This window comes from Microtus ochrogaster, chromosome 17 (assembly GCF_000317375.1).
Source record: "Microtus ochrogaster isolate Prairie Vole_2 chromosome 17, MicOch1.0, whole genome shotgun sequence".
In the NCBI taxonomy this organism is placed as follows: Eukaryota; Metazoa; Chordata; class Mammalia; order Rodentia; family Cricetidae; genus Microtus; species Microtus ochrogaster.
Genome location: NC_022019.1, coordinates 31784708 through 31807607, shown reverse-complemented (window position 1 = coordinate 31807607; position 22900 = coordinate 31784708). Strand labels below are relative to the sequence as shown.

The 22900-nt window shown below is 43.3% G+C and overlaps 1 protein-coding gene across 1 annotated transcript in view; it reads right to left on the bottom strand.

Annotated features, from left to right (window-relative positions):
• Positions 1-46: 46 nt before the first annotated feature.
• The window catches only part of Hs6st3 (heparan sulfate 6-O-sulfotransferase 3), a 651444-nt gene continuing 628590 nt past the window's right edge, over positions 47-22900 (bottom strand). Inside the window, exon 2 of the mRNA XM_013349337.2 lies at positions 47-3389. Coding sequence (XP_013204791.2) covers positions 2681-3389 — 709 coding nt within the window. The 3' untranslated portion in view covers positions 47-2680. The remainder of the gene's footprint in view (positions 3390-22900) is intronic.

The window sequence follows — 22900 nt, the reverse complement described above, 5'->3', positions numbered from 1 at the left end:
ACACATAGTGACACACACACATACACATATACACATAGTAACACACACAGAGACACACAAACACATACACATACACACATAGTGACACACACACAGACACAAGCATCATATATGTTCCATTTCACTGGCTTGTGCTGCTACTGACAAGAGAAGGGAGAAGAACCTGCCTGGGAATTGGAGGAGCCCACAAGAAGTGGAATTACCTAGGGGTTGTTTTTCCTCTATGGAGTTGGAGTTGATGTGGCTGACGAGCTGCCAGGTGTCCCTAGCTTCCTGTGCCTGCCTCTGTCATCTCTTCCTGCAGCGTCAGCCAGTGTGGAGCTGTGCAGCCAGTTTTCAGAGAATCAGCTCCACCCCATTTCTCCGTGTCCTGGGGACATGGACAACTGCAGTGCTTCCTAAGGGAGCTAACCGAGCAAGGAAGGCCATGCTAGTCTCTCCGGTTTACTTAGCACTGGCCTGGGGCCAACACAGAGGTGGTTTCTCCTCCTCACATCATCCTGTTGTCTGCTCTCCAGGGAGGGGAGGGCCATGCGGGCTACACTCAGCAGTGAGGTGGCAGAAAGCCTTTTGATATGAACTCTAAAGTTCCGGAGGAACAATATGGAGGGAGCAGAGCCTGCCTCCGAAGATTCCTTAACAAAAATGTAAAGTGAGTTTAAAGAATAAATCTACTGCTTTCTAGTTTTTCAAATGGTTTCCGATTTTTGAAAATGTCCCGAGGTGTGTGTTTCACAAATATATACGTGCGCCACAGCTGACGGCAGAGGCACAGTTTTCAGGTTTCCATTCCTGGCAGGACAGGAAATCTTAACAAATGATATATTCTCATCCATTCCTGCCCTTCCCCTTTTTCCTGCCTCCTCTGGAGCAAATCATCCTAAGGAGACACAGCTCTACCTCATCTCTCCCAACTAAAAAGCCAGCGCTAATTGTTCACTTTAAATTTACTATTGTGTGTAACTCAACATCAATGGCTGCTGAAGAAGTCAGCCACCTCTCAGCTCACTAGTAAGCACAGCGTGGGGATTTCCTTAGAACACGCATGTTACAGGAAGGCCATCCAATGATGCCAACCGCAGCGAGAGAAACCTCAAAGCCACTTCTCTATGGGAATCTACAAAAGACGCTAGGCTCCCTTGCAGCAGACAACCCACAAACACTGGGAGAGGGTGGCCTTTCAGTCCAAGAAAGGACTTTCTAAGGCTGAGAAGTGACTGACGTAAATCTGGCTTAAACATCAAGCATGCAGGGCATCAGTGAAAGAGGCTTTGCAGCCTGATTCCTGGGTCTAGAGCTTTTGGCCTTCAGCTGCTTTAAAGGACTGATCTTAACAGCTCCTTGTAAAACTCTCCACCCACTCTGACCTTCCACTGTACTGGAGGGAGGCAGAGCTTTCTACTCCCTCCTTCCCATCCCTTCCCACAGAAGAGACTGTTGTTGGGGCTTGGGAAGGGCCAAACCGAGGAACCTAGGGAAAGGCAGCTTATTTTTTGGTCCAGTTTGTGCACTGTAGTTTGGTTCTCTGGTTGTAGTCACAGAACAGGCAAGGATCACATGGGAAGGGAGTGGTTTAAAGACACTGGAAATGTCAGGGGCAGGATCCCTCTGAACTCCTGGTCTAACTGTCTCATGGACACCACGCTGTGTCTCCTGGCGCCTCTCACGCATTGACCTGGAATGGAGTGTATGTCCTCGTTGGTTCAGCTCCTGTTGTTTAAGTCAAGGGTTTTGAAAACATCTTTCCTTTGTAACAGCAGAATTTGAACCTGACGGAGAAGGTGCCTGCTCCCCAAAGGCACGAATCTGATGTTCTTTCAACGTAACAGCTAAGGCTCTACAGCCAGTTTAATGGAGGTTTTCTCCTGGTTTCTTTGCCCACACTCTCTTAATTTTTTGTTCATTCTTTGCCTGAGGGATTAACACCAGTAAAGTGCAATCTCCGTAGTCATTAATAAATAAGTGTGCCCCCCTCCCCAAAATGTCCTACCAGTGTTTATTTCTCAGGGCCATAACCAAGCCAACATTCTGTTCTTTCCCTATCCCCTAAAAGACAGAGTAGACCGAGGGTTTAGGGCTCTGATGTTGGAGTTTGTAGGCTAGGAGTCCCTAGCTGTGGTCAGTAATATAGTAATTTTGTTTAAAAACGTCTGCAGAGACAAACCACATCATTCATGATTTAACCCTTGTCTTAACAGCTCCCAAATTCAAAACTGAATGAGAAGGGTCATTTAAGGGGAGAGCGTCTTTCTATCTCTAAACAGAGCAATGTTCTATTGGGTGCGTCATGATGCATTCGGAAGAGAATCCAAGCCATGGCTTTGGTTTTCTGTGTACTACTGTGGGTTCCAGATTCCCAAATGACCCATGTGACTGACAAAGATCCTACACACTGTCTCATTTCTGAGGCCTCCCTCGCTTCTGACAACTTAAAGTGGCCTTTTGGATACATTTCCACCCCAAATATATCAGTGATCAGAAAAAGTCTAGAAAAAGAAAAAATAATAAACAAGATGGCAAGTTTCCAGTTGGATTGAAGAAGAAGAAGAGGAAGCAGACATCCGAATTAAGTCACACATAGCCAGGGGTCCTCAGCATGACCCGGTTTCTTCAATGGAATCTAACAGAAGGACAAGGTGCCTGCTTGTCTCCCCGTCATGAAAAAGGAGCAGGCAGAGGGTCACCATCTAACCACCTGGCTGTTGTAGTCCTCAGTGACCGTCCCCTCTGTGGCCCCATCCTCTTTGGACCACCGATGCGCTCCGTGTTCTCGCTGCAGCCTGCGCTCCTCACGCCGCTTTTGGCGGTCCCTCTGGTGTTCTAGCTGTTTGGTGTGATGGTAGCGTTGCTGGAAGAGATCTTTTGCATATTCATAGAGCTGCATGTCCAGGAAGTTCAACTCCTCGATATGCTGACGGGCTCCCTCGTTGATGTCCACATTGGAAGCCCGTGTGATGTTGAACTGTGTGAAAGGGGAGATGAACTTCAGATTGAATGTCCTCTCAAAGAGAAACTGTGTCTTCCTTTGGAATTCAGTGAGCCCGAAGAAGGCCATGTTCTTCAGGTTGTTCTTTGCGCTCTGCAGCAGGATGGCACTTCTCTCGCTCTCGTTCATGAAAGTCAAGTTGTAGCAGCCCACCAGGCTGAGGTCAGCGAGCATGCGCACCTGCCGGTTGTTGGCTAAATTGTAGCTGCAATCCATGAACTCCCGCAAGCTGACCCCAGACCAGTCATCCCCTGGGTAGCAGGTAGGCAGCTCATCCGGGGTGGGGCTCCTTCCGTCACACATATGGAGAGAGGTTTTCCATGTGGCCCCTCTCTGGACGTGTTTCCACTCGCTCAGGTAACGCGACACAGGGTCCCGCAACATGGTGATGTAGTAGAAGTTCCTGGAAGAGATTAGAGGGGAAGGTCAGTGGTTGACAATACTCCACTCTCACTCTGAATCTCTGGTGTCTCTAGCAATGCCCAGGGGAGGGGCGCTATGCCAAATGCTCAAAGGGGATCGTTGGCCTGATTTTACACTGACAAAGTGTATGTGCTTGTATTCCTATCCTGACTTCAGGGACCAAGGGTCAGTGCTAAGTTTATGGAGACTTTTCTACCCCACTGAATGTTGATGGGGTGGGTGGGAGCAATGAATCATTCGTTCATTCATTCATTCATTCATTCACTCAGCAGTTAGTTACTAATAAAGCACCATAATACATCACATTTAAGGTAACCATTGAAAGTTTAAAAACTATATCGCCAATCTGAAGCGGAAACGCTTGTACCCATTAACGGTTTTATTTGAGCCTTACATCAGACTTACATCCTGGCACTTCTAGAGAAGGAAACACGAAAGGTCATGGGACTAAAATCCGACTCTTCCTAATCCTTTCTCCTGACATTGCCACGTTGCTCCTCAGATTATAGATCAAGGAGGGGAAGGAGGAGCTGCCCATCACACCCTTGACTCTTGAAGTCCTTGAGAAGAGGTTGGGGTCTATTTGTCAAGGAAGCCACGGGAAAGACACGGCAGAAGACCAGGGAACATGGGTCCTGTCCTCAGGGTTGCCTTTCGTCTACGAAACCCTTCCACAGAAGACAGGTTGACCCTACGTCAGTCGCAGCACGGTTCTTGCCTCATTCCTAGAGGCTTGCTCTAAAAATACAGGGACAATCGTAGAAAGTCAGAGCTTTCCTGGGGACACAGGTGTAGTTCTCACAAGCTCTGGGAAGAATCCGGTAACCCCTGTGGAGTGCCTTATGCTGCCAAGTGGTCAGAAAGTGGCCTGCCATGCCCTGAGGGGAGAACTCTTGTTCAGTGTGGTACCAACTTGGCATCCAGATGGAGAAGGCACAGTCACAGGAACCTAATCCATCTTAATACGTGCTCTTTGGAGACGCTTGGTAATAAAGTAAGCAGACATTTTGCCATGGGTACTTGCACACAAGTGATTGATGATAGATAGATACATACATACATAGATACATTGATATATAGCTAAATAGATAATGATGGATAGGTAGGTAGATAGATAGGTAGATAGATAGGTAGATAGATAGATAGATACATACATACATACATACATACATACATACATACATACATACAGATAGATAATGAGGGATAGGTAGATAGATGTGATAGATAGAATACATAGATAAATAATGATAGATACATAGATAGATAATGATGGATAGGTAGATAGATGTGATAGATACATAATGATAGACAGATGATAGATAATGGTAGATAGATAGATAGATAGATAGATGATAGAATAGATATGATAGATACAATACAGGTGATAGATACATAATGGATGAATAGACATTATAAATAGAAGATTGGTAGATGATAAATAGTTACATGACAAAAAACTAGATGTGACAGAAATATGATAAATAGGTGATAAATAGATTACAGATAGATGATATATAAATAAATGATAGATAGACGAAAACCAATGGTAGATATTTAGATAGTGACAATCTGTCGAGTAGTGACTTAGTTGCCACTGTATCATGTATATTCTGCCAATCTCTGCAATCATGCAGCTATAGACATTGCTTATTTAGAGATAAATGACAAGGTCTAACTCTATATCAAATAAAGGCTTTGAAAATTCAAAAAACATAGGAGAGGTTGGGAACTCACTCTACCTCTCCTGTATTATCACAGTACTTTTCTTCACCCCTTGCAGGTGGAGGCCGTCACATCAGGGCAAACTAAGATCGGATAAGACACACTGCTACAAACTCAAAACAAAATGCCTCTGGTCAGGGAATTTTATCATTGCTTATAAAACGGTGAAGAGAGAAGAAGACAAAATCTAAGTTACATTATAGGTGTGTAAGAGCTCAGTGCCAAAGAAGATAATGGAGAGAATCCCCACCGCCAAAGCAACAGCAAATAAGAGATCAGTGATGCCTGAGGACGTGAGATCAGTGATGCCTGAGGACGTGAGCCCAGAGGGGCTTGGTCAGTGAGTGAGGGAGGTAACGTGTGGGAGGCTGGCTTTCATTGAACAGAAGTGATGCCTGAGGATGTGAGCCCAGAGGTGCCTGGTCAGTGAATGAGGGTGGTAAAGTGTGGGAGGCTGGTGTTCATTTAACAGAAGTAGCGTACCCAGGTTACTTTCCCTCCTATAACATATACTTCAAGATTGGGGGCAAATTTTTCTAGTTTTGTCTTACATTTGGAATGATAATTTATTTAAATAAACTTACACGCCTGGATGTCAACTTTTTAGACACCAACACTCATGGTCTTCAGTGCTGTTGACTCAGAGGTGAACACACACTCATTCTTTGCGTTTATATTTAATATTTAACAAACTAATATTTGAGAAGACAAGATATCTTCAAAGATTATACTGATCATAAGTTACAGAACTTGGGCTCAATCAGGTCTGCCTTACTTCAGGAGGAATCTTCCTTTGTCTCCCAGTTCCAACAAGAAAAGCTTCTCTTTAAACATTCAACCTAGTACTTATTCTACTTGGCCAAGATAAACTAGACAGAAAATCCTTACATATCCAGTTATAGCAATAAAAAATAAATAGTTTGAAGAAGAGTTGTTTTCATTCTGATTTTCCGAGTAATCGATGAGGTATTTTCTTTTAAACTGCGCCTTTCCCTATATTCTGCTACTTTCAATACAGACCCTCACCAGTAGCTAAGTCAAACGGTTTTGGAATGTGCTAAAGAAACTTCCGGATCTTAGCCAGCCCCTTTAACTCCAGAGGGAGAACTTCTTGAGATTGCCATGGGCACTGCAGCCCAAGTCCTTGCACTGCCCACACCATTTTCCATAACACTGTTTATTGTCTTATCATACGACAGACCATTAATGCAACTGCGGAAAACTATGTCCTCGAGGTCAGCGAGCAATCAGAGATGTATACCATGGTGTCTGGCCTCACGGGGAGTCATTGCTGGGCATGTGTAGCCCAGAGTAGCTACAGATGACCACCGCTGAGGGGTAGGTGACCGTCACTTTGTACCTAACGTGGGACAGCCCAGAGTAGCTACAGATGACCACCGCTGAGGGGTAGGTGACCGTCACTTTGTACCTAACGTGGGACAGCTCAGAGTAGATACAGATGACCACCGCTGAGGGGTAGGTGACCGTCACTTTGTACCTAATGTGGGACTACATCACATTTCAATTCAGCATCAGAGACCGATGTGTATTCCACACATAGCTTCACAATAAACATTATGAATACAGCAATGATAAAGAAGTAGCTCAGGAGGTTATGTTTTTAGTCACACCAGGGCAGGAGAATTTAAATTAGAAAGGTGTTCGACTGAGCCAAATCAGAGCACAAATGGAATCTTACTAACTTTCTTATCAATTGTGCCACGTAGAAGATGTGTGAAAGATTTCAACAACAGCGAAACCCAATGGCAGTAACATTCAAGTTCTGTTCTATGGCTCAATTTTATTCTACCCTGGTTTTAAAATGTCGGAGTTGAGGGGTGTGGAGGTAAGAATCCCAAGGCTAGTCACATCAAGACCCAAGTTCATCTGCAGAATTGAGGGGTTTAATTTCTCTTGGAAATACTAGGCAAGGAATTTCTGGTCACTTTGCTTTATCAGATATTAAGTGGCTACACGATGTTCAAGTAAATTTAAAATGCTCCTGGATCCAACTAAACTATTTAGCTTCACATTGCATTTAGTTTTGCCTAGTGATGCTGAGCTACATCTCAGATATCTTTGACGTTTATAAGCCAATGGAGTGAACTTGCAAATAAACTTAAATCCGACACCAACACATCATAAATTGACAATACAATTCTTGCACCTAGCTCAGGGATCATTGGGGATGAAGGGACAGAAAGATGGCAGGAAGCCGAGGAACAGGAAGTTTGTTGAGAGGCTGTGTCTACTCTAGAAAAGTCAGAAAGGTTACACTCATGACGTCTCCCCAACACAGATTCTAAACATGACCTGAAATAGGAAGTCACCAGTAGACAGGTTAACTTGGAATGGGGAGTGTTCACAAGCTCTTATCAAACGCCCTAGATGAAAAACTAAAGGAATGCTGGAAGCAGGAGACTCTTCCCAGAGAAGAACATGCCAACTGATTATTCAATAATAAACGCTCAGCTCTGAAAACATAAATATAAGTAACATCATACGGACTGACTATATCGTATTAAACTTAGGCGCACACACAAACACAATACACACACACCAATGATGCAAGAAAAGGAGCCATGAATTTGAAAGAGAGCAAGGTAGGTATATAGGAGAGTTTAACGGATGAAAGGGAAGGGGAAATTATGTGATTATATTGTAGTGAAATGATGTTTTAAGTACAGGGAAAGGAACTAGAGAACATTTGCAGTGATGAGTATCAAGTTGTTGAGCTTGTAACATTGGGTGCCGGTCGCTAGCAGAATTTGCGACACAATGTGTGTAGGCAGACATTCACATGTTTATTTTACCTATTCTATTTTGTAATACAGCCAAAACACAAAACCAGGAAAACTTAAAAAAGACTTATAAAATTGAAGGCCATCCAATTAATGAAGATAAATATCAGATTAAAATTAAATTACTTTTGAATTATTGTTAATTTTTTTTCTTTGATATGCATTTTTTTCCTCTTACAAAACTTAGTGGAGCTTTAGTGAAGCAACACCTGCGTCTGGACCACTGACACATCCTAGTTCACAGAGCAAAGCTCAGCATCAGTTGTCCCTCTTGCTGTCGTTTGATCTGAATGATTTCGTGCTCACAGCACGCATGTGGCACAGCCCAGTTCTCAGCACAGGATTACTGGGAGATGGTGGAGCTTGTTCATAAGGAGAGAAAGTTAAGCTCTTGGCAATGGGTCCTGGAATGGTGTTGGAAGTTGGGTCTCTTCCAGCTCTGTTCTTCTGCTTCCCACCCATCATTAGCTGAGTAACAGTGTCCCACCACCTGCTCCCCATCATCCTATCCCACCCATCATTAGCTGAGTAACAGTGTCCCACCACCTGCTCCCCATCATCCCATTCCACCTTTCCACAGGCTGGGAAGGAGCAGAGTAATCAAGAATGATCTGGAGCCTCTGCAACAGAGCCACAGCAAACCTCTCTTCTTTGCAAGGTTCTTTGTATCTCAGGCATTTAGATTACTTACAGAAATCTAACACATCTTCCCATGTCTGAACAATGGTGACTCATTTTCTTCTGCTCCCACAATTGTCAATTCATTCTCTTGCTGTGGAAGAATGCTCTTGTACACTGTAGAGATTTGTCACTCTATTGGCTTAATAAAAACGCTGATTGGCCAATAGCCAGGCAGGAAGTAAAGAGGGGGTGACCAGACTAGGAGAATTTTGAGAAGAGGAAAAGAAGAGGTATAGTCACCTGCCAGACGCAGAGGAAGCAAGATGAGAATGCCTCACTGATAAAAGGTACCAAGCCATGTGGCTAAATAGAAATAAGAATTATGGGTTAATTTAAGTTATAAGAGCGAGTTAGTAATAAGCCTAAGAAGTAGACCAAACAGTTTATAATTAATATAAGCCTCTGTGTGTTTGGAACTAAATGGCTGCAGGACCAGGTGGGACACAAACTTCCACCTATGTCTCTAATAAAATTACTCTTTCTCTTGAAATGTGCAACTTTAGTTCTTAAACTGATTTGTTTAATAGTGGAGCAGAAAATTAAAATGTCTTAAAATGATAAAGAGAGGAAGGACAAACCTAGGTGTATGGTGGCTATGATACAAATGCCTCTCATAATCTCTCTCTCTCTCTCTCTCTCTCTCTCTCTCTCTCTCTCTCTGTGTGTGTGTGTGTGTGTATCTGTTTTCTGATGAATTGCTAATTCATTTTTTTCTGCTAACTAGACATTTATATATTACCCCCCAAACATTATTTGAGCCTTCTCTCCCTCAGGTAGCACTGTGGCTGGGCATTCGGGGACCTCTGAGAGTAAAGACCTTGTTCCCATAGAGACTGAAGGCACCCGGTGATTTTAATAAAGTGAGATAAATGCTGGAATTAAGGGGCAGATCTGTCAATCTTCTTGGACCAGAACAGTCCCTAAGACATAGAACTTTATTTGTCTTGGCGACAGCATCCTTTCACAGATCTACTACTTGCCACCTACTTCCTTGGAACTTGGGGTGAATTCACTTAAAAAAGCCAAACGTGAAGTGGAATCTTTAGGATTGCCATGCTTTTGGCCCCAGGACAATGATGACAAATTCATGTGTGCACAGAAAAATCAGGAAATGGATGCTGTTGTCAGCTCAATAATTATTTTTACTTGATTGTAAGCATATGGTTCAGCCTGGTTTATTGAGGTTCCAAGGCAACCAAACACATACTTTTCAATGGTTCTCATACTAACTAATTCTAAATACAACACGAGAGAATTGCTTCCGTCTTTCACATTGCAAATGTGTGCTCTTGCCTTTGTTCGTCTTTTCTGGCTGAAGTCAAGGCTCACAACCCCTTCCCTTGACTTCACTGTCTGAGTTATCTCTTGGCATTGCATTGTCAGCTTTCACACATATAGAAGTCTTGGTCCTCTCTAAGACCTAAGTGTCTTTCTGAATACTATACATTGCATATTATTGTATGTTTCCCAGCAGCTGGATACTATACATTGTATAGTATTGTATGTTTCCTAGCAGCTGAAGGCAGTGTCCTTCTCAAGGGGGATGCTCAAGGATGGCTTGCTGGACAAGAGAAATTGACAATTGCATGAAAGGTATTTAGGCAGCTAAGGTCAAGGTTGCCTTTAGTAACTATGCCTGTCTTTTTTTCTTTTTCTCACAGGAAAAAAGCTATTTTTATTATTGTTAAAGGCACAGATGTAAAGAGAGCAAAATGATGTAGATTTGATTTTGTTAGTTGGTAGAGAAAGATAGTCAATACTGACAAAGGGCAAAATGTTGACTAGTTCTCATGCAACAGCTAATTAGTCACAATTTAATTTATTTTAATTAGCATTAAAATTAATGATTTTCTTCTCAACTGCTTCAAAAAACTGTATTTTACATGCCAGTTTATCATATAATTTGTTCCTTTTTCAAATAGTCAGTGATTTAATTAATTCATGCCTATCAATGGTTTGCTGTGTATAAGAACATTTCTAAAACAATGTCGAGATAATCCTTTTAAAACACCCTCATGTATTGTTGACTTAGCTGTGCTGGGGTAGAAAATGATATTAATTGGCAAGTTATAGATGTAAGGAGTAGATAAAAATATTTAAGATTATTCTCTGCACCTTGAGGAATCCCTACGGTAGTTTGGTCAGACCATGGCGATCATGGTGTGGATTCATAAATACTTGTTTCATGTAAGAATGGGTAGTACGGAGTATAAGCTTGCCCAGAGTCCTGAAACCAACATGTCCCATGTTCTGAATAACACTGCTAACTATTAAAATTACGAAAGCAAAAGTTCCATGAGATTTATTTAGCAATAGTATCAAAACTTGATTGAAGTTGATGAGACAGAGTGGAACATTCTGAGGCCATGGCAAAAGACTAGCAGAGAAAAACTCCTGAGAGTGTGGGGAGGAGGAATACGGGACAGCCCCAGGAATTCTGATTTTGTTGCCTCCAACCTGGAGGGCTGGTTTTCTCTAGCTATATCTCTCTTCTCGTCCCTTCTATTTAATATTTCTCTTTCACTACCGTGATAGAAGCGGAACTAATAGGGCGCCATGATGGAATAAGGAGTGTAAGATGCTTGGATCACTTTGCTGGTCGTGAAAACATTCACTTTTATAGGGCTCTGACTTGACAATTCAACACAAGGGAACGAATTTGCAGAATGCTAGGCCCTCACAATTTAAAGAATATGTTCCTTCCATTACTAGCTTAACTCATATAAAATCTAACAACAAGATTAGTATCCACAGTGTTATACTTCCATAAAAACCACACAAGCGGGAACTCCTCTACTTAGACATCATTGCTATCCAAAGGATTTCACTTCTTGACTACTCAGCCAAGCTTAAGCCCTCCATATGTGACTCAATTGGGCCAATCAATCAATGTCATTGGGTCTGCACAGGAGTCATTATAGCCTGAGATAACCTGGCCTTGCCTTTGATTCCCCAGAACCTAAAACACATGACCGAGTGGATCATGGATGCTCCATTGGCTGATGCTTCTAGAAAATGGATCATGGATGCTCAATTGACCAATGCTTCTAGAAAATGGATCATGGATGTTTCATATATAGTAATATATGTATTACTTATATATTATTTCATATATTCCTGGATTGTGTAAAATATATATGAAATAAGAAAGTTCTCTTAGTTTCTCTTGCCCCACAGGTTTTCATTTGAGTTTTCTCTGTGTAATAAAGTTTCTTCAAAGCTTGGTGTCGCCTGAACATCCTGGGCTGTGGTAAAGGACAAACTTGGGGTACCGAGAAGGAGATTGCTGGTCCTCGGCCGTGGGATGGGCACGGATGATGTATCCATCCTCAGATTCTAAAAAGTGGATCTCAGCTCTCGCCACTCTGCTACATGCTAGAAGCATTTCCACATACTCAGAGTGGAATCAGTTTCTCCTCTCTTTAGTGTGACGTGTGTATGATGGGATGCCTGTTCCTCATGGTCTCTGTAGAGCATGATTTTCACAGTTCTGTATCTTCCAGGGGGACATTTGGCTTCACAGTCTTCCCTTTGACACAGTGATGAAAGGACCCTTTATGCAAGCCTTGAAAACAAACTCAGGAATATAAGAATGATGCTCTAAGCAAATGGGAAATTAGAAAGCATGATTGCTAAGTCATAATAAAGACATTTAGGAGGCTGACGATGGTGTACGTCATAGCGATAGGTTCCAACGATGCCTGGCACTGTGAAAGAGAAGGGAGTCCCAAGCGTGTTGTTATTGTGTCTCATACAACAGCCACGCATCGGGTCCTATGGCAGGCCCCACACTGCCATCACCTCCTCCCTCAATGTGACTTACAAAGCAGCCAGACCCCTGGAGAAAGCAGGTTTTATTTTACTCAAAAGTCGCCACTCTTTTGATCTACTAAATAAGGGGTGCCAGGTACACCCAAGAGCTTCCCTCCAGAGGCTGAAACTCAGCATTCACACTTTCCTATGCATCAACCCCACCATCAAGATTTATTTCTCTAAGAAACAAGTGCTATAGATAATCTTTATATACAGATGGCACGAACAGGTGAAAGAGGAAATGAAGAAATTAAAATGATCTGTAATTACTTTATATGCCCCGCCCACACACCACTTTTGAAAGATCTGAGCTCATTTATCCTTTTCTCTGCCTCGTCCTAGGGGGTGAGTTGCCAGTCTTATTTACTATTCTTTTATGGACTGCAGTGGTCTTCCAGAAAGCCATACTAACTGAGTCATGCATCGTCTGTGGTACAGGAGACCAGTCTCTCCCCTCTGCGTATCTAAGCAGCAGCAGTGTTAGTAACAGGAATGTGATGAAAACCCCAAGCCATAAATACTGTGCAGACAACGAATTGCAGGAGAAGAATTTCCCAGCCAAGGGTATCACTTCTGTTACATTGTCAAAATGCCAGTATGAAGTTACCACCAGTGTAGCAACTGTAGGGTAGGAGGATAGGGGTCTTTCCACGAGGCTGGCATTCTTGAGTCCCAGTGTATGTGGCACCTGAAACTGAAGGGGAGCTGACACCAGGCTCTGCCTACTCCCTGCTGGAAATAGAAGCCTTCCAGGGACATTCCAGGACAGTCAGGTGGGGCTTCATGTCTTGCTGGTATGGCAACTTTTTTTTTCCCCAAAAAAGTTTTATTCTTCACATTATGAGCAGCTGGGATATCAAATTAGAGACTCCACACACGTGGGCTCTGGTCCCACTCTCCAGGGCTGCTGCATGACTGAAGCTGGCATCTGGATCAGAAGGACTTGAGTCTCCCACCCTTTGTGGTCCATGCTGGTCCTCAGAGGATCAGCCGCTGGAGACCCAGCCTGCTCACTTTAATTATGGGAAGCCGAGGATGCTATACTAACCAAACAAAAGTAGGAAATAAGAGGCTCAGGTCCCACCGAGGTCATTTCATCCTGCAACCCCTACTTCCCTTGAGGAAGAGGATGCATTTATCAGGACAGTGAATTTTAAGTCCTGGCACGTCAGTTCCTGATATTGACAGTGAACCTACGAGCCTCAGACTCACTAAAATGCCATGATTTTCTGGTGGTTGTCACATATGCTTTCGCTATACCCCCAAGTGGCTGCCGCAAGCATAAATTTCAGGGAACGCATGTTCCAGGGGCTTGTTTTTGCTATCTTGCCAAGCACAGATCCTCCCAGTACACTTTCAGATGTGCGGAGGAGGGTCCTGCCCTCATACATTATTCACAGGCTTCTGTGATTATGCGGTCCAGAGGCGCCCTGCTTTGCACGGCGTCCCTGGGATTTGGGCACGAGGACTTCTCAAGGCACTCAGCAAAGCTGTGGTTTATGCATGCTGGTATCCACCTGGAGCCTTGGAGCCGCCCCAGAGGGAGATAAGGCCCCATTCAGTCTCTCTCGCAGCTCTAATCCCAGCCGGGCAAAGCCGAACAGCAGATAGTACACTCCGATTGTGTTATCAGGCCGAAAGTGTTCAGCCAAGCGCTCTTCTTAGCTAATTTCTCAGGCGCTGCTTTTAGGGAATGTGAGAATTACACACGGTGGGAATGATGAGGTGTCTATTTTGTGATTCTTTAGCGCTGGCCAATTTGGAAAGGAAAAGACGTGAATCAGGGTATTTAAGAGCCAGGCACGTGTTCCAATATTTAGATCCGCATTTGACAGCTTTGCTGCAGATTTTCCTAAAACATCACAGGATTTAAAAAAGAAGAAGAAAAGAAAGAAATCATCTCTGTCTAGATTTTTGCCATGTTCTTACATAAAGACTCTCTATTTTAGGATTTTCCTACATTCTGCTACCAGGACTGGGTGATCACTGTAGCATGCTAAGCGAAATTACTGAGCCGCCCTCACCAGACCCCTTCCCTTTCTCTCCCTTCAAAGACTAGCAATCTGGAGGACATTTCCCAGACAAGAAGAGTGGAGGAAGCTGATTAGAAACGTACAGAGTTCGTGGGCCACGGAAGCTAGTGCTGGCGGCAATAATGGTTAGCATTTATTGAGTGGGTACCGTGCCCAACAATGGACCAATTTAGTCATCAAAACAACCCTCGTGTTTCACGGATTTTCAGACAGCGGTTGTATTCCGCACAGTGGGGTGGGTTTTGACAGGCTCTTCCATCATCTTGTCAAAGGCAGCGGTGGAGATGCGCTTTGTGACTTAATAGCTCAGTGGCCCAGGCTTTGTTGAACTCCAAGCTCTGGAAACATCTCAGGGGCAGGATTTGTGTTTACCTGTGGCTAGACAGCAGAGGCCGAGAGTCAGGGAGCATGGTGCAAGGTGGACAGAGACCAGAAGAGGTAGAGGACTTGTGTCTTATCAAGACACAGGCTCACATGGCTCTGTGGAGTGTCTAGACCCCTGCAGCTCTGCAGACTTCCTTGGAATGATTTCACAGGTCAGCACTCCCCATACCAAGGTGTTATTAGACTTACCCTGGAGGACAGGACACTGGGGACTGCAGAGAACTCCTGCAATTGTATCCGTTTTTAATCTTCCCAAGAAATCTAAGGCCCAGAATTTCAGTAATATAATAGTAATGGATGCTTGAAAATGGCCGTGCAAGAGAATCTGGGAACAGCAAAGCTCTCCAGTGTCACTGTTTTCTTTTTGACTTAATGTAAACTATTATCCCGCTCATCCCACCTCAAAATCTGCAGAGATCCAAATAGCATTTTAAGATGGCGGCTGGATTAAGTTGACTTGATCTGGGAAGAGAAAACCCAAAGAAAACATGTCAGATTCACCTCATGTGAACCAAGTGTGAGCATGCCTTCTCATGAAGGCTGGAACATTCATTTGAGATGCAGGGAGCAGAAATCAGGGTTCAACACAGAAAGATCTGGGTTCCCGTTCAGACCCCCTTACTTTCCAGGGTGACCTGCAGAAGTGGTGTGATTCTTTGGAGCCTATGTTCCTCTGTCATATTTACTGAACTAACTGAACTATAAACGATTCCTTCATAGGACTGTATTCAACCAGACAAAGAATCACGAAAGGTCCAGTAGTAACACCTAAAAGACCAACATATGCAGATTTTACATTTAAGATCCTCCTTTTCTCCACGAATATCAGAGCCACATAAGCTGTTCAAACGGAGAGGTTGTAAATATTGAACAAGTTATGTTAATAACTCTTAAGTCTAGAGTGCTTTTTTATTTGTATAATATTTTTCATCTCCAAAACACTTTGCACATGCATTATTTCATGTTATCCTCCATATGAGATTATGTCAGGGACAGCCGAGGGCACATTCTTGCTCCAGATGTACACGTGATTAAGCGGACAGGAGACATGGAAGGATTTTCCTAAGATTAAAAGTCCATGGTGATTGGACTTCCCTTCCCTCCTTCATCTTCTACACTGACCAACTCTGTTTAAAAAAAAAAAAAAACAAAACCATATCTGTTGATCATGCTTTTCTTGAGAACTTCTCCTAGGTCCCTTGGGGGTAACAGACATGGGACAGACACTGTTTGAGCCAAGAATACTTGAGTCAGAATTACCAAAATATGGATGCCCCTGCTGGTATTTAAAAGACTGCAGGAGAATCATTCTGAAAGAATAGACTTGCTTTTTTTTTTTTTTTTTTTTTTTTTCTTTTCTGAGACAGGTTTGATCTGAGTAGCCCTGGCTGTCCTAGAACTCACTCTGGCCTCAGACTCACAAAGATCTTCCTCTCTGTGGCTCCTGAGTGCTGGGATTAAAGGTGTGTGCCACCACTCAGCAGTTAGCCTGTATTCTTAAGGACGCAGTGCTGTGGATTTTGGGCTGCAGATGTGTGTAATGACTGGTGGTCCCTCCTCTCTGGATGCAAACAGCCATGGGACAGTGACAAATGAGACATTGTTATCCTATTATTCCTTTTTTGATTCATTGTAACAATTCTATGACAGGTGCTCTCACTTATCAACTCCTTGATACCTTGAGGGGCAGGTAAACAGAAAAGATTTTGTTTCTTGATTTTCCAAATGGAGACTGGTTTCCTACCTTTCCAAATGGGGATTTCTGTTGTTACTGTTGACTTTATTTTTTAACATTATAAGCCTATGAATCTAAATATTTTTAAATACACAGTAGCCAGTGGCCTGATTGTTGTTAAGACTAGGCAACATTTGGTCATTGGAAGCTTATTCAGAATGGGTCCTGAATCCATGCAATGGAACTCCTTAGGTGGGTTTGCTAAAAGATGAAGAAAGACAGTGGCAGAGCATGAAAGCTGCTTCAGTTCCCAAAGAAGGAAGCAACTTCTGCTCAGCATCTCATCTTGGCCAGCATCACCTGTGTGCCACCATCTCCTTCATCATGTTCTTCCAGGTGGGAGCACTGCTCTTATGATAATTGCACCTGTGCATAGTAGGCAATTGGAATAGGCTTTAGCTTTCTTGTGTTCTCTTCAGGCCCAGAGCATCAGGGGGTTTCTCTCTCATTTCTTCCCCTTCCTTCCAGTCTCCCGTCACCCTCTGACATTTGTCTCCATGCTAGAAACCACAGGCAGGGGGAGTAATGCATTTATGACTAAATGCCAGTGTCATTCCACAAACTAATCTAGGAGAAACCAAATTATGCTGGAAGTAATGTGGGGCTCTAATCAGGTTCTCTCCAAAATCCACTTACTCACGATAATTAGCATGAGTTCCTTCCAGAAGCCCAGCGTGCCACATGGCCACTCAATGGGATCCGCTCAGCTGCAGCGGGCTCTGGAGCACTGCTGTAATTCTGTCTAATTAATAAAGCAACGGCAGAAATCTAAGACAATATATGCACAGTCATTTGAAATCTCCCTGCAAGAACTCAGTTTGTCCTGTTTTCTTTGCCTTGGGTGTTCCTCTCATTAACTCAAGTGTGGCGCACAGTGACCTGAAATTGCAAATATTGTTCTTCAGGCATGACTGATGCGTCAGAGAGGCAGAAGATTCCAGCATTTGTTTCCTCAAGATTTTAACAAACTCAGATGAGAACGCTCATCTGCCACTCTTCTCGGCGATATGCAAATCAGAGAAAAGAGTATTTAAGATTTTTTCAAGAGAAATGTAGTTTGAGGCTGCAGGGGGTGACCCTTACATTTCTATGATCAATAAATGAATTAAAAATAGGGAGACACATCCTCTTAAGAAGCAGAATAACATCTTGTGAGCCTCTGGCCATTGGTAGTAGTAGGGCCGTAACGATGTTCCTGCGTTGATGATTTCCCTTCATGATCAGGAATATATATATATATATTCCTCTTCAGATGTGCGAGCCTGCGTGCCAGAGTGCGAGTGTGGGCCAGAGTTCAACACTGGGTATATACCTCACTTTTTCCCTCAGTGTCTCTCACTGAACCTTGGCTTACCAGTTGGTCTAGAGGAACCAGCAACGTAGCTCCAAGAAGCTACCTGTGTCTCTCCCCGACAATCCTCCCTCCAGCGCCACTGATATCGGACAGGCACTGCTGCACCCAGCTGGGGATTTGAACTCAGGGATTCATGTTCGTTCTGCAGACTCTCGCTGATTTAGCCCTCTTTCCAGCCCCAGCAATTCTTTTTAGACGGACACCTGATGCCAACTACCATGTCTGCAGTCCTTAGAGAGGTGCTGTGTATCGTTATGATGCTCAACCAGCCCAAAAGCATCCTAGCCAGGAAGCTAGTAGGCAAATGTGAGCGTTGCCACCTACAAAGCAGTTACAAGCCTTGCGATCATTTCGTGTTTTGGTAGATGGCAGCCACAAGAGGGCTCTAGAATCTTCTCAAACACACAACGAGCCCTGAGAGCTGTTTTTCTAGCAATTAATTTCCTCAAATCAATATTACCTATTAATGTACATTACAGAGACAAGCTATAGACTTCTGACACTTTACACTCAAGCTAAGGGGAGAACTGCACATAGATATTCAAGGGGTCCACAGGGATTGTAAGTCAAAACTGAAATTAGTTGCACCTGTGATTTCCTGTGTCTGCTGTAGCATAAAAAATCCCAACACTGCAAATTTCATCAAAGGTTAAAACTGCATTTGAAGCACTGTGTACGTAATGGAACACAGTGACCTCCAGTGGATTTTAAAGGCTGTCCACCTCCTCTGCCACATCATGCACCCCCAAGCAGCCAGGCAGGGTGACATAGCAGTTAAGATGCAATGACCCTCTCTGGGGCGGTGGGACTTTGCAAGCCATTAGTTCTGGATGCGCTTGGCTCCTGCTGTGAGACCGCCTTTGCTGTCTGCACTAGGAGAGACTCTTCAAACCCTAGATCAGCGTTAATCTCCATCCAGGCCACAAGCCTGGGAAGACTCTGCTGTCTCACTTGGGTGGAGTTGTGGCAAATGAGGACAGACACGATGCAGCCTCAGAGGATGAGAGAATGGCACCTCTCATCCCTACACAAGAGTCACTGAGAAATGTCCAAAAAACACTTTTAAAAGAGCAATTTAAAATCTTCTTAGCACAAACTCAGAAGCTCCCTGTGTACATTGACCTTACATGGCTTTTTGGTGGCTCTGTCTTCGGCGATGGAATGGTAACATGGTCCCAAATTAAAGTCAGTTTGGGTGACAGTTCTATTGCTGTGGGGCCGGGGGAGCGTCTGCAGCTTTGGGACCCAGTGCATTTTCTTCTACGTAGCTTGTTCTCCTGGAACACACCACCAACCAGTGCAGGAAGCTGGAGGATACCCTCCTGGACAGCTTGGGTTTCTCTTGATCAGTGGTAGATTGATTGGCTCTCCACATATCCTCTCTCATTCTCCTTTGTTCAGTGAAGTTAGGACTCATCACTCAGAGCAATCTCTGGCTCAGGAAGGCCAGCGTTCTCAGGTCCCCAAGGTGTGTGCCACATAGCACGCAGCAGGGTTCTCTCTCTCTCTCTCTCTCTCTCTCTCTCTCTCTCTCTCTCTCTCTCTCATAAACAAAGCCATTTACTGTTTGGTGGACACCTCCAGTGCTAAATGAGCTTAATCTTGATGGAACTCATGGGTTTTCAGTGAACACTTTTGAAAGTCGGTGGTTCACCAAGTTCAGTCCCCACCTGAACCTCTCAATGCTGCTCTTTAGTTTGTTCCGATCTTTTTGGATAAGAAAAGCCGTCTCCCACATTTTCAGAGGGTCATGCCAGCCATGACTCCAAAGCGGCTGGACTTTCATGTCCGCCCTCACTCTTAGCCACGGTGTGTGTCACTTCTGTGCTTTCCTGTATCTACCCAGAACATTTTTTCATCCAAGTGTCAATACTCATTTTTCCCCATGGCCACTCTTGGTAGAGGACTTAGTGATGATTTGGGGATTGGAATAGCCTATGGCTTATGAGTATACACAGAAACCTCAGCTTGGTACTGACCTAAAGACTGGCACCTCCGAAGGGCACTTAAGAGGAGGTATCTCAGGAAGGGAAAATGTTCACACCCAGTAGGTAGAACCCAGTAATGGGGAAGGCTCACACCCAGCAGGCTCAACCCAGTAAGGGAAGTCTCACACCCAGCAGGCTCAACCCAGTAATGGGGAAGGCTCACACCCAGCAGGCTCAACCCAGTAAGGGAAGTCTCACACCCAGCAGGCTCAACCCAGTAATGGGGAAGGCTCACACCCAGCAGGTAGAACCACACAGATTTTGCTTTTGAAAGAGGCACCTCTAGTGAAGTTCAAGTTTATTTCTTTAAAATACATGTTTACCATAGAATAAATTAAACTAACTCATCATTGATGTAACCAGTGGTAGGGCTTGTGGGTTAGGCTGAGTAACTTCTCCACCGTGCAGAGGATGCTAATAGCCAAGTTCTGAGGGTGATCAGGTTAAATGAATGTGTTAGAGTGGACCTTAATCTAATGAGATGGGGATCCCTAGAAAATGGAAATTTGGGGTAAAGGCAGATAGGTACAGAGGGATGATGTCAAGTAAGTCTAGAAAGGAAGTCAGAGGTCTACATGTCTAGGAATGCCTGCCATGCCGGAGGCCTCTAGAGAGCTTGGGACAGATCCTTCCTCACAGTCCCCAGAGAAGCCAACATTCTAGCTCAATTGTGAACTTCTAGAGTCATGAACTGTGAGAGAAGACATTCCTGATGCTTAAGTTAGCTGGTTTTCAATATTTTTGTTACAGCAGTCTTGGGATACTAATACCAAGATATTTATTGAAGAAATCCAAGATAGGAGGAATCTGCCCTGACTTCATCATGAGAATCATTTATCTGTGAATACACACAGACTCATTATGAGTTATTAGATATCTTAGTGAACACCAGTGAACAGAGAAGTTACCTGGAAGAAAAAGGTGACTTAATACATTAAAGAGAGTTAGAGACATGACAGCTATCTTGAGACATTACCGCAACTGCGGAGGAGCAAGGGAGCATGGAAAACAGAAGACTTCTTAGAAACTGGCCTGCATTCATATCTACATGTGAACGATATGTCTAGAAAATAATCAATAGATAAGATAAATGTTAAGGTTCAGACAACCTACTAGATACAAAGGGGAGAAGACACAGAAAATTAAGAATTTAATTTAAGAGACATTGATGAGTCTATAGAGCAAAACTCATTTTGAAGAAAATTCCCCAAAAAGAGAAACATGAAGCATAAAATAATGAATAATGAATGTAAAAATACAACATTTCCTAAGCCTGAAAACAATGGCCTGAAGTGGCCTAAAGAACTTAGGAGTGTAAATAAATTTTTTGAAACCCTAAGGAAAAAGAAATGAAGATAGAAAAATTTTCAGAAAAGATATTAGTAACAAGAAATAAAAATCAGAATGTTCATATTTTTTTTCATGACAATTCCAAAGGCTGGAAATAAGGTAACCATAGCTCCAAACTTTCAAGGAAAAATGATTTTAGACATTGAATTCTATGCCTGGCCAGGCTATTGACTAAAGTGCATGGATAAAATTAAAAAAGAAACATACATGAAGAGAGTTTACCACCTCTACACTCCCTAGAGAAAAACATGTATTAGACAAAAATAAAGGGCTCCATCTAATGGTGGAATCAAAGAGCCTTGATGTAAACTGGGATGTGCAGATATGTCTAGGATGAGGATGGCCTGGATGTCTCTAAGAAAAATATGACTGAGTGGAAAAATATATATGGAAACCCATAGATTGAATGTTTTAGACAATGAAGAAAAGGGCAAAAAAATCTACCTTTTCAAATGATAAAAGCAAAGACAGTGAACAACTCCAAGAAAAATGAAAAGCCACAAGGGAAAGTTGCAGTTAGGTATCAGCCAAAATGCGGGACTGTTGGAGTCCTAATGGGGCATAACAACCTGCTTGACTTTGACCTGGCACAAAGGAATCTGTGCACATTCCCTGAAGGGAGTCCAGTGCACACTCCCCAAGGAATCAGTGCACACTCCCTAAAGGGCGTTCAGTCATTGTGCTTGTGAATAACTTGCTTGCTGCTAATATATAGTTATGCTTGCTGTATATTTGCTTTTTGATTTTCCTATTTTAAAAAAAAATAATCTCAATGAATGAGCTCAGAAATTTAAGCTAACTTGAGGGCCCTAGGTAAAGCCTGAAAGCCTCTCAGACTGAAGGTCAGGACAAAAGACATGGGACATACAATGGGTTAAGCACACTGGGTGGGGTGCACTAACTCTTCCATTTTCCATTGTAGGGAGTGGAGAAATTGCTCATTGCTGGAGAATGAAATAAAGGCTTTACTCACCAAATGAAAAATACTTGTTTGGTTCATTTGCTTGTGGTAGGGTGAGTAGACCAACTGGGTCTTTATAGAGAGGGGCATGTTGACACCTGTCAATACTCTCAAATCAGTCCAAATTGCATTTTGTAGGGCCTGCTGTCCTGGGTTTGGGTTTAGAGTCCGTATCAAACTCCTTTTCTGTGCTTCTCAAATTTCCTTTCTATTTTTGGGATTCTTACCTTTTGTCAAATGCTAAGATAGCTGTGGGGTTGGTCAACCTGCATTTGAGCTACTATCTTTCTGGGACTAAATTGCAAAATTGATCTTGATACCTAACTGCCTCCAAAGTAAGGGCTTTAAATATAGTTCCTCTGCCAGACCAGAAAAAAACATAGTAAGGAGGCAGAGCTGATCTCCCGGGGAGTGGGTTCAGAAAAGAGCATCTGAAAGACGTAGGCTGTGGCCGCCTGAGCTTCTAGCAACTTTAATGACAGAAAACTCACAACTCTAAGCCAGGTTCCCTGAGGTTCTGATGTATAAGAATCACCCAGTGTATAGCATGTTTTAGAAAAACCCTAAAAGGCAGTTATTAAAGTAGTGTCCTTACTGTACAAGATTGAAACCTGAGAAATCTCTCTCTCTCTCTCTCTCTCTCTCTCTCTCTCTCTCTCTCTCTCT